The sequence below is a fragment of the Solanum dulcamara genome, chromosome 12 (assembly GCF_947179165.1).
Source record: "Solanum dulcamara chromosome 12, daSolDulc1.2, whole genome shotgun sequence".
NCBI classification, from domain to species: Eukaryota; Viridiplantae; Streptophyta; class Magnoliopsida; order Solanales; family Solanaceae; genus Solanum; species Solanum dulcamara.
The window spans coordinates 19,115,710-19,126,947 of NC_077248.1; the positions used below are offsets into that span (position 1 = coordinate 19,115,710).

At 34.6% G+C, this 11,238-nt stretch overlaps 1 protein-coding gene across 1 annotated transcript; it reads right to left on the bottom strand.

Moving 5' to 3' along the window:
* Nucleotides 1-5,670: 5,670 nt before the first annotated feature.
* LOC129876752 (phosphatidylinositol/phosphatidylcholine transfer protein SFH3-like) lies at nucleotides 5,671-9,645 on the bottom strand. The gene is made up of 12 exons (XM_055952250.1): nucleotides 9,600-9,645; nucleotides 8,981-9,242; nucleotides 8,790-8,889; nucleotides 8,431-8,697; nucleotides 8,256-8,333; nucleotides 7,987-8,088; nucleotides 7,850-7,899; nucleotides 7,540-7,639; nucleotides 7,311-7,433; nucleotides 6,983-7,082; nucleotides 6,317-6,672; nucleotides 5,671-6,231 (listed from the first exon to the last, which is right to left on the bottom strand). Exons 1-12 carry the CDS (start codon nucleotides 9,643-9,645, stop codon nucleotides 6,142-6,144), a joined length of 1,674 nt encoding a protein of 557 aa, XP_055808225.1. The 3' UTR covers nucleotides 5,671-6,141.
* Nucleotides 9,646-11,238: the final 1,593 nt, after the last annotated feature.

The following is an 11,238-nucleotide window of genomic DNA, read 5'->3' on the forward strand; positions in this document are numbered from 1 at the left end:
GCATGTTCTAATCTAGCATGCAACAAGAGTTCAGTATCATGATTTTGAGTAGAATTGACAGCAAAGTGTCACGACCCAAAAACCGGGCGTGATGAAACATATCTTTTTCCACTGAACAAGTCAGCTTAAACCCAATAAATGCGGAAGGTAAAAGCAGAAGATAGTTTAGATAGATAAATATAGATAAAGTGAAAACTTATCCAACTACAAAATCTCCCACGAATTGGTTGTCACATGTACAACTCTTCTAATACAAGATACGAAATAAATAAAAGTCTCAAACTTTGTCCCTCGAATAGAAGAAAGTAATAAGTAAAGAGGAATAGGAAAGATTAATGGCATCAACAGCTACCTCTTGAATCACCTCAGAAATTCTCGAATGAAAATAAAAAAAGCTGGGCCATTGTCTGGGCTCAAAACCTACACAAGTGTAGTTAGCAAGGAATGAGTACCAACAACGTGGTATCTAGCAAGTAAACAACCAAGACTAGACAAAGCTAGTAAAATACACTTACTCCTACCATACAATCCAACCCCCCAGACTACAACCTGCACAAACATCAGCCTAGTCTAACAGTTCTAGCAGCACAGTATTTATATACCTCAACAACCGTACAATTTAATTTGCAAGCAGTAAGCACAATCAATAATATATATCAAGAGAATATTAGGGGTAAAACAGTCCACAATGGCCAAAGATGTATGATGCAATAAAATGCAATGTAATGTCACATATCATAGTGCATGTCTGCCCGACTTGTCAGATATATTGGGTCATATGGTATTTACCCATTCTCTCCCCCAATTGAGATATCTCCTGTTTCGGTACCAACGGGTATCACCCCCTTCCCCTCAAAAAACAACATTCTCTTTCGCCCTAAATGATAAACATCCGCTGATCACCTCAGACCGAAATGCATGGGGGCCTCACATAGACCATGTATTTGCTGAAAGAGACCTCGGCCGCAGAAAAAGTCCTCAGCTAATAACCATGACCAGTAGAGACCTCGGCCATCAACATATCCAGTATCTCACTCATATCATTTCATCATCCATTACAGATAATCACATGCACAAGTAATGAGTGAATACATAATGAATAATCACATATAATGCCATATAGTCCACAATCATACAGTTAGTCAATATCCTATGATTCATAACATTTAGACAATTACCCTTATCTGAATTCCACAATCATACTTCATACCATAACAACATATAAATATATTCAAATAACCACCACAAGCCCAAGGTTTTATCATATCGAACACAACATGCTATCCCATCTCAATTTTTCCTTTATTACCCCACTCTTTATCATCAAGTTCAATTGAATATACATAGTCCTTGAAACTACTCTCTATCAATCATCAACATATAAGACACGAATACATGATTCTACAAGCTTTAGAATAGGTTTAAAAATTCCGCTGCCTTAGCCAAGGTCACAGTCAACTCAAATCCAATATTTTTCCTCTTCGAAGATACTCCAAATCAGCACAATCTAATCAAATATAGACCCACAATCACATTTTGAAGCCAATGACACTAAAATCAGTTAATTTGGGTGAAAAGAGTAAAATGGTCAAAAATTCCATGTCGGAAAATGAACTCGGAATCTGAAAATTTTTAGATGAAAATACTCTTCAAGTAATAAAGAATCTAATGGTGAAAACTTTTCAAAAATGGGGTTAAAATGAATCCACAATCCCCATTTTCTTTTAAAAATTCATCTTCAAGAAAACCCCAAAATCCCGAATTTGAAACCCCAATTTTGAAGTTAAAATCCATAAATGTTCAATGAGAATTGAAGGAAATAGATAGAAATACGTTAACCAAGAGTCTTATCATGAAAAACCTTGAAGAAAATCGCCCAATCCGAGCTTAAGAACTCAACAATGGTGGAAATAGGGTCATTTCCTGACTTTTGGAAATTTCGTTAACCTAGCACAATTTACTCTCCGCGAACGCGGAGAATAACCAATCTTGACCTTTGAGAATGAGGAGGTTTTGCCTCGAACACTAAGGCTACCTACATTGCCTTCCACGAATATGGGTATAGAGGCGCGATCACCGAGGTCAATATACCTGAGACAGATGACAGCACTAGCACACAACATAAGATCTCATATTAGACCCTCGTGATTCGTTTGAAACCCCGTGAACACAAATCAAGTATGCATCCCTACTAAATTCGACGTTTTGGACTTAATGGACTCATCGTAATTCGAATTCAAGGTCTCCTTGACCCAAAATCCAATAAGTCACAACTAAACAAGTTTCGATATTTAAAATATCCAAAATATCATTGGGAGCTCTAAAAATTACAACGAAGTCATTCCTAGTGTTAGCATCACCTTTCGAAACTAATCGAAGCATCAGAAATCCAATTCGGTCACCCGGACCCCAAATGTTAACTAAAGTCAAACTTGGATCAAACTTTAACTCAATTTACAACTTTGGACCTAAAATCCAAGTTTCAACTCCAAATCTTATTCCGACAACTCTCCTAGACCAATTTCCACATTTCAAAACTGATGGAATCGACGTAATTTCATTTTAAGAATCAAAACTCCCAATAACTCCTAAACTTAAAATTTGACAACTTAAGCCTTTAAAACTCATTTCTTTATCAAAACCTCAGTTTTTCACAAGATTTCCAAAAAATAACTTTCAAACCCAATCTAAAATGACTCGGAGCAACTGACGGGAGGGGTAAAATGATAATTTTATCAAAAATATCGAAAATGACATTCATGTCATTAGACAAAGGAGGAAGAATTAACAATAGAACAAGAAGGAGAATCAGTAATAGAACAAGCTTCTTTATTAAAAGTTTGAGAGTATTTTACAGTAGGAGATGGTGAAGCTTGACATTCATTCCTAGCCAAGACCTTTTCACAGTTGACTATAGAGGAAACTAGTTGACAATTAGAGAATTGATAAGTGACATGAGATGCATCGTAGCCATCAGAATGTGGGCAACAGTTGTGGAATTTGGGGCATAGGAAATATAGGCCATTCTTGTCCCTACCAAGTTCCGGAGGGCTCTTTAGAGAAGGGCCCTGCAGTAAACAAGAGAAATTGTTAAAACTAACCATACCTTTAAGTTGCAAGGCTAAAAGATGAACTGATACCAAATTGAACTTGAAACTAGGTACAAACAACACTTTGTATAGAGTTAAGGCTGCATTCAAACAAGCATCACCAATTTCAGTTATGTTGACCTTGTAACCATTAGTTAGTGTGACTAGGAAAAGATATGGTAGTGTTCTAATATATTCAGGTTAGTTTTTTTGTAGGTCATGTGATGTGATGCTCATGAGTCTATGATCCAAGAGCCAGTAGTTAGTTTTGCACACTCACATAATAGATCACTTATTTCAGTAATTAAAGAGTAGCAAGCAAGTATACCTGCCAGGTTCACAACTCCACTCATCATGTTTCCTGAGCTGTAAGTTCCATTCCCAACTTGTAGAGTTCCCAAAAGATTGAGAAGTTGCTCATATTGATCTTTAGACAAATTCATTGGCATCTTTTTTTTCAACTCATGAGCCTCCTCACAATGGTTTCTATCCACCTCAGTAGTGTACATACTTGCTACAGAACCCGAGCCCTTTTCTTTAGGAAATCTTGAGCTTGATGAGTAGCTATGAAGTTTGTATTATCTTTCTTTTGTGTGTCCAGATCATTTGCAAAAATCACAAAACAAATTTGACCTGTTCTGTAAGTAAGAGTTACCATTGTTAGAGCCACCTCTAAGTACATTATTGTTGTTGGAGTTCTCAGAACTACTAGCAACTACTTTATATGAGTTGTAGTTTGTTCTAAAACCTTTAGGTCCTGCACCATTGTGTGTTGAGGTCGATTCACTTAGGGAAGTAGATTCTAAAGTTGTGTGCTTATGAGGCTTCACTTCCCTTTTCCTTTCCTCTTGTGGTAGTATGCCAAAAGCTTGTGCCATGCCAAGTAAGTTGCTCATCATTAGGATGTTGCCTCTTATGGAAGTAGACATTTCATTTAGTCCTATTAGGAAGTGTATAGGTTGCCTATCTTGTTCAGCCTTGTGCATTTTGGTCTTTCCACCACAGATGCATACACAAGTGCACTGAGAATTAACAACAATAGTATTCATTTCCTCCCACAACTTGTTCATCTTTGTGTAATATCCAGTGACATTTACATTTCCCTACACAAGGTCATTTATCTCCTTTTGAAGCTGATACAATTTACAACTATTTGTTTGATCATACCTATCCTCCAAATCTTCCCAGAGTTCCTTATCATTGTTCACATATTGTAAATCATCGCACAGATTTGGTGAAAGAGAATTCAAAATAAAAGAGGTCACCATATCATCACACATTTTTCATTGCATGATGTTTGGATCATCTGAATCTGGTCTCACAAGTTTTCCATTGATGAATCTTGTTTTAATTTTGACTAATAAGGCTCTAAGAACAGCTCGTCTGCAGGATTTGTATCCAGGTCCATCAAAAACTCTAGGTAGTAAGCTTGTGCATGCACTCTCTGATGGATGCAAATAGAAAGGATCGGTGATGTCCATCCTAGCTGTGGATGTGGTGCTAGCTGAGTTTTGATTAGCTTGAGTATCAACCATGGCTACTATACTATATTCTCGAATAGATGTTCGATTTGGGTTGAAAACTAGATCCAAAATACCAAGGCAATTTTGCAAACTGGAATTGCAAATTACAATTCCAAAGAACTGCAACTTCCAATTGAAACAATAGGAAAGCAGTAATAAAGGACTAGAGAGAAAAACGAATTCACAATTCCCTGAAATCAGGAAAAAAAAACAATCTGGCAAGGTAATATGATACTCACAAATCAATTGAGATGCAGAAAGGAGCCAGGATCAATCCTATGCTTTGTACCATGAGAAAACTAGCAGTATAGACTGCTGAAGTAGTAGCTTTCCTCCATTAATGGAGGTTGAGCTTCCATGAGAGGAACAAGTTTAGAGAGAAGAATTATGAGAAATGTATTCCATTGAAGAGAAAAATGAATGACAAGATAATCATTACAGAGTGATGTATGTACATATATACATGAATAAATCAATCTAACCAACCTAACTAACTCGACTGTGACTTGGCAACAAGTTAACTAACTAACAAACTTTTAACTAGCTAACTAACTGTGATTCTAACTAACTGTAACTCTGGTTCTAATTAACTCTCATCAAGAATCATGTTATACTTTGAAATGTTTATACAAACAATTGTATAATTATGGTATATGTGTTGAATCAAAATGTTATTTGATGATTCTGTGTGTATATTTATATGATTTGTTTCCTTTGATTTTATAAAATGTGATCATGTATTCAAAGAATCAATATTCTTTAATAACTTTTGCACATTGCGCAGGTACATATACGTTTGGAAGAAAGAGAGGCACAATCGGTAAAGTGAATAAGAACTGCACTTGTTGTTTGCAATGTGAGAACAAGAAAATAATTCTCTTTCTTCTCCATCTATACATGTTCCTCTTCTTCAATAGAGAAAGTGATTTCTCTAGTTCTCTTCATGAAACACACATAAGAAAAGCAATTAGTACGCGGATATTAATTAACTTCGTTTCCTAGAGGATCAAAGTTCTACATAGGAAAGTTATATTAGTGGTGAGATCAACAATTTCCGCTGCATTGAAAAGGTACACAATTCGTTGTTCTCCCTCTGCCTTTCTTTCTTACTGCACATAAACAGTATAATCTTTATATAAGAGACTTGAAAAAGATAAGAAACCTACAAGCGATTTTAACTGCATTGATAGTGTTCGAAATATTTACACATGCAACTTCAATACATAGCCCAGTGCCAAACTTCTCTAGAGTCTAGACCCCTATTAGTCCATTCCATTCAAACTATGTACAATTAATGATCATTGACATCTTTTCACAGCAATGGTCGACCAAAATATTGTGAATCCAACCATCCCACGTTCAGTGTTCCTGTTGCTTCTTGTTTTTCAGATAATCACAGGAGCAGAGAAGACTTCTAGTTTTCCTGATTAACATCTTCTTCTCTAGTTGATTCACCCGATCGAGCCAAACCTATTTTTAAACTTTGGATGTCTCAAGAAGAATACATCCCCACACCATTTAAAATAGACTCAAAATATTCGTAAGAACTTCTTCTTCCTCCTCTTCTTCTCGATGTATGCTAGAAGTTCCGCTTGACGAACCAGAGCTAGCTCAAGAGACTGCCAGTAAAAAAATAAAATGCAGATTATATTATACCGTACCTCAAATATAATATATTTTCTAACTTTGAAAGGATATTTATACCTTATGAGTAGCCGAAAGCTCTTGCTCCAAAGTATCGATGCGTTTCATGGCATTATTAAGCATTTCCTCTTTCTCAGGAGGTAAGGAAGCAGGTTTATTGGTAAGAGTAATGACTTTCTCCTCAAGTTCTTCCATACGCTTAATCATGCTGAAGTACTCACTTGAAGATATGGTAGGTTCACTTAATTGATAGCCATGAGCCTGCAGGGTGGCATCAGCAAGCTTCCTTGGCATGTTTCGAGTCATCTTGACTAATGTCACAATGCCCATTACAAGGGTCATAACTCCGGAAAATAGATGGTTGCTAAATCCGTCAGGTGACTTAGAAGCATCGTGGATTGGGAAGAAATCTCTGCCTGCAAAGAAAGACGGATAGAAGTTAATAAAAGAAGAGACAAGTAGGATGAAAGCATTAGATACATGCAATTGGTTATTTTGAGTCAGCACAACACACTACCACAAAAGAGAGATTTAGCGGAAGTGTATTTTCCTTTTAGTGGAAATTGAGTAAATGACATTGAATCCAGTGTCTCTAAAGCGTTTAACGGCATTTATATAGAGTGCTGGTTATAAATATCCATATTTATTATTGCCATTAAATAATTGCCACAAAATCCTATATTTGTTGTAGTAACATCTGCTGAATAATGGAAGAAGAACTTGTACCCTTGGCTTTAGTCCAAGTTACATCAACTGCCTTGTCCACCATAGGCATATAGTCTTCATGTTCATATGCTCTAGGGTAGTTTTTGTTCATCATGTCAACCTACAATACAGTTCCATTTTATTCTACTTGAAGTAAATGAATAGATAAAAAAGAAAATATGACAAGTACAAATATGGTTAACGGGTAAGCCATAGTACAATCGGTTTCAAAGTATGAGGATTAGTATCAAAATAACAGCAAAGAAAGTTCGAACCCTCATTTATGAAATATTCAAAGTAAAAAAAATTGGACATATGCTCATAAATGATGGATGACGAAGTATCTTACTTCCTCTTGGACAGGGGAGAGTTGAGTATGAGCCACATAATCCCTTTGAACGTTAGGATAAACATTTGCATCCTCTGAGATGAAAATTCTATTTGAACATTTATGTTCACCGTTATGAACCATCTGGTATCAAATTAATCACACATTTTAGACATGTAAAATTGGAACTGTACATTCAGAATATATGCCATAAGGTAAGTAAATATAAAATTCTGAGGTTGAAATGTACCTTCATTATTTCAGGATCATTCCATGGGCCTTTGTCAGAAATCATGCATCCTCCCTTGTCCTCACAAGTGCACGTACCGCCTAAGAATTCTGGCAGCTCGCTGGTATAAGACAATGAATATAAATTGCATTAGGCTCTATGCAGGAAAGCCACTTTTAAATGCACATTTCAAGCTAAATAAATATGACTATTCAAGAATGTTTCTCCTATTATATGCTAAATTAGCTAATAAACATGTGCATCCAAGAAGCATGAGTTACGCTAAAAGCTAAAGAAACTAGAGAAAATATTTGTCTACCTATATTTTTACCTGGCATCAATTACTTCAAGCAACTTGCTCTGGTATTTGTTACCAAGAACCTAAAAGAAAGGGCCATGAAGTTGTTATTCTAATGAGAGTGAGACAGAATCAATGCATCTAGAAGGAAAGACGTTATGTGCATGTACATGGATTTTTGCTGTAGTCTTGGGGTCTAGGAATGACTTGACAGAGTTCCATAAGAGCCTGAATCCAGAACCAGCATTGATGATATACATGCGGCATAAGCTCTAAGCAGTGATAAAAGAAATTCAAGTAAGCAAGCAAACTCAGCAACTCATCAAGATAAGAACATCAAACAAGAAGATATATATATATATATATATATATATATATATATATATATATATATATATATAACATAATGGCTTAAGCTATTTGCAAAAGAATCAAGTACCTCAGGATAATTGTTACCATCAATAGCTTGGAGGGATTGAATGAGTTCCCTTGCTGATTTGTTGAAGTTCTTCAGTCCCTACTCCACGAATTATATAGTTTAAGTTACTGATTAGTATAAGCTCGCAATAGAATAAACATAAATTCCTTCTTTTAGTTTTTCCACGGTGACATACCACTCCTTGCACATCTAGAATAGTTGTGCTTGTATCGATGTGTCTTTTGGATGCAATGGAGCAGGCAGGCATCTTGTCATTGAGGGTCCTCTCGAACTCCTGCACGTGGTACTTGAGATAGCGATCCATTGTTGTAACTTGTAAAAGCTTGACAGAATCTACTTGACCAATTCTTTCAATATAAACTGGTCTTCCCTCCTTGTCAACTCCGTGATGCCCTTGTGGATAGTACTTAAGGACTTCTTCCTTTTCCTTGAACTCAAAGTCCTAATAAAAATGTACAACAACACATTCCCTCAAATTTCTTGGATTATGATTACTTCTACACAAATTTTCACCAACATTTTAAAAAAGTTTACCTCCACAATAGTTTCTGCACCAAATTCGCTCCTCCACTTGATCATATCAGCCCACATCTGCTTTGATTTATCAATATCGAATTTTCTAGCCTTCAAGAATCTGTTTCATCATTAAGACTAAAGATTAGACGAGATCTAAATCTTTCGATAAGAAATACTTGTCATCAAAAACACATAATGAGGTAAATCACCTTAACAATTTATGATAATCATCTTGTTTTGCGGGAAGTAATTCGTCTAAGATAAGTGCTTGTCGGAATGCATCAACTGCCTTTATTTCCTCTGCATCATGCTCATCCTCAAAAATAACAGACATAACTCTGCTGTTCCTTCTGCCTTTTTTTGTAAAAGAATGTCTAAATTTGGTAGAGGCATTAACTGCCTTCTTCTTGAAAGACCCAAGCCTTGTTTTCCTCTCATGCTCATGGTTTTGAATGTCAATGTTTTCTAGACCTATAAAAGTACACATTCACACAAATGAGGAAGCAAACTAATTAGTCTAACACCCCTTCACGCCCAAGCCTAACTTGAGCATGGATCAGAAATCTAAACGGGTTGAACCTGCTCTGATACTATGTAAAAATATGGCACTTGAACTCAACCCTAAAATCTAGCTCATGATGGAAGAATTGCTCAAGTCTATATAAGCAAACCGACAATCCATTCCCTAACAATATGATACTTTAACACAAATTAATTAGTCTAATAACCTAACTTGTTCTGGAAATAATGCAAAACAACAAAACAAATTCAATGCCAAATTAAAGGGCAAAAAGAGGAAATATTGCTAAATCAAGATTGAAAACATACTTGGTCTGAATGGTCGGTCAAGAGGTCCTGACATGTTGCCACTCATGATTATAGCTGTGATAATATAGATACCGCGAAAATATATACAATTTAGTATACTACTCTCTTGTATGCCTACATTTGAAAAACAAATTGAAATCAGACAAGAACTAATATTAAAGAAATGAGGACATAAGACACCAAAAACAATGAAATTTAGATGAAACCCCAAATTTTGCAAAGTTGATCAAATAAAAGAATGAATATTATACCCTCCTAAAAAGAAACACATAAGAAAGGTATTTGAAGATTATGAAAATATAACAATAAGGTGTAGTTATGTTGGAATTAGTTATATTTGAATTAATTATAATTAGATTAGTTATCGTGGTATTATATCTTATTCATTGTTTGATTTATTATATAAAAATAACATGCATTGCATAATTTCTAAAAAAGAAGTTGATTGTTTACAAAAACAACCTATACCTTATTTAGTATAAAAAGGATGTGAGGGACCTCATGTTTCTTTCTTTGTCATTTTCATTTTTTTATCTCAGAATAACTAATCCTCGTACTTTTATTCCACCCTTTCGATACAAATTACTATTTTTTATATAATTTATTCTACGATTAATAATCAAACTAATTTTTCTATTCCAATACTATCTATGTTTGTCCAGAATACCAAACGAACCCTAAATTCTTGGGCATGAAAGTAGTGATAATTGAAATAAAACAAAAGAAAGGTAATTACACGAATGAAAAATGAATTTTTAGAGCGATGGAAATGGAAAAGGAAATGGAGAAGACTAATGAAAGATTTATTATTACCAGTGGCAAAAAAAAAAAAAAAAGGATAGATAGGACATTGAGAAAGAAAGAAAGGGGTCTCTTAAAACATAAAATATTTCCGAAAGAATTGGGGTACCATAATTCAACGGATGGGGAAGCGATTATTTATCTCTAATATACATTTAGAATACATAAATTCAACTCTAACCCTACATTCATATTTCTGTTTAGAGATAGAGATTGTTGTGCAAGGCACTCCGGCCTCTCCATACATTATAATGACTTCTCCTATGCATATACCTTCCAATTATATTATTTATTACTCTCTCCGCTCTCCGTCCACTTTTACGTCTTCACTATATACCAAAAGTAAATGTCCATATTTTTATTTTCTATAATTATTTAGTTTTTTTCATTAAAAAAAATTGGATCGGATTTGAGCGGTACTTGTCTGAGTAATTGCCTTGTTAGAAGAATTTTGTAATTCTTGGAAATATTACTCCTTTTCATTAGAACGGTAGATGAAGGAATTACCCACTTCGTTTCAATTTGTTTGTTTTTATTATTTTTTTTAGTCTATTTAAAAAAGAATGTATTTTTTTGGACAACTCTTTAATTGTAATTTTGTAGGTGTCATATTTAAGATCATAAGATTAAATGACATTACATTTTACATATTTTTCATTTAAGACCTCAAGATTCAAAAGTCTTCTGTTCTTTTAAAATTCTATGCCAAATCAAAATCAAAGAAACAAATTAAAACGAAAAAAGTATTAATTCTATAATTACATCAAAGTTAAACTTTTTAAATAAGTATTAAAGCATATAAGATAATTTGAATTAATTTGAATTTAAGTACTTAGGT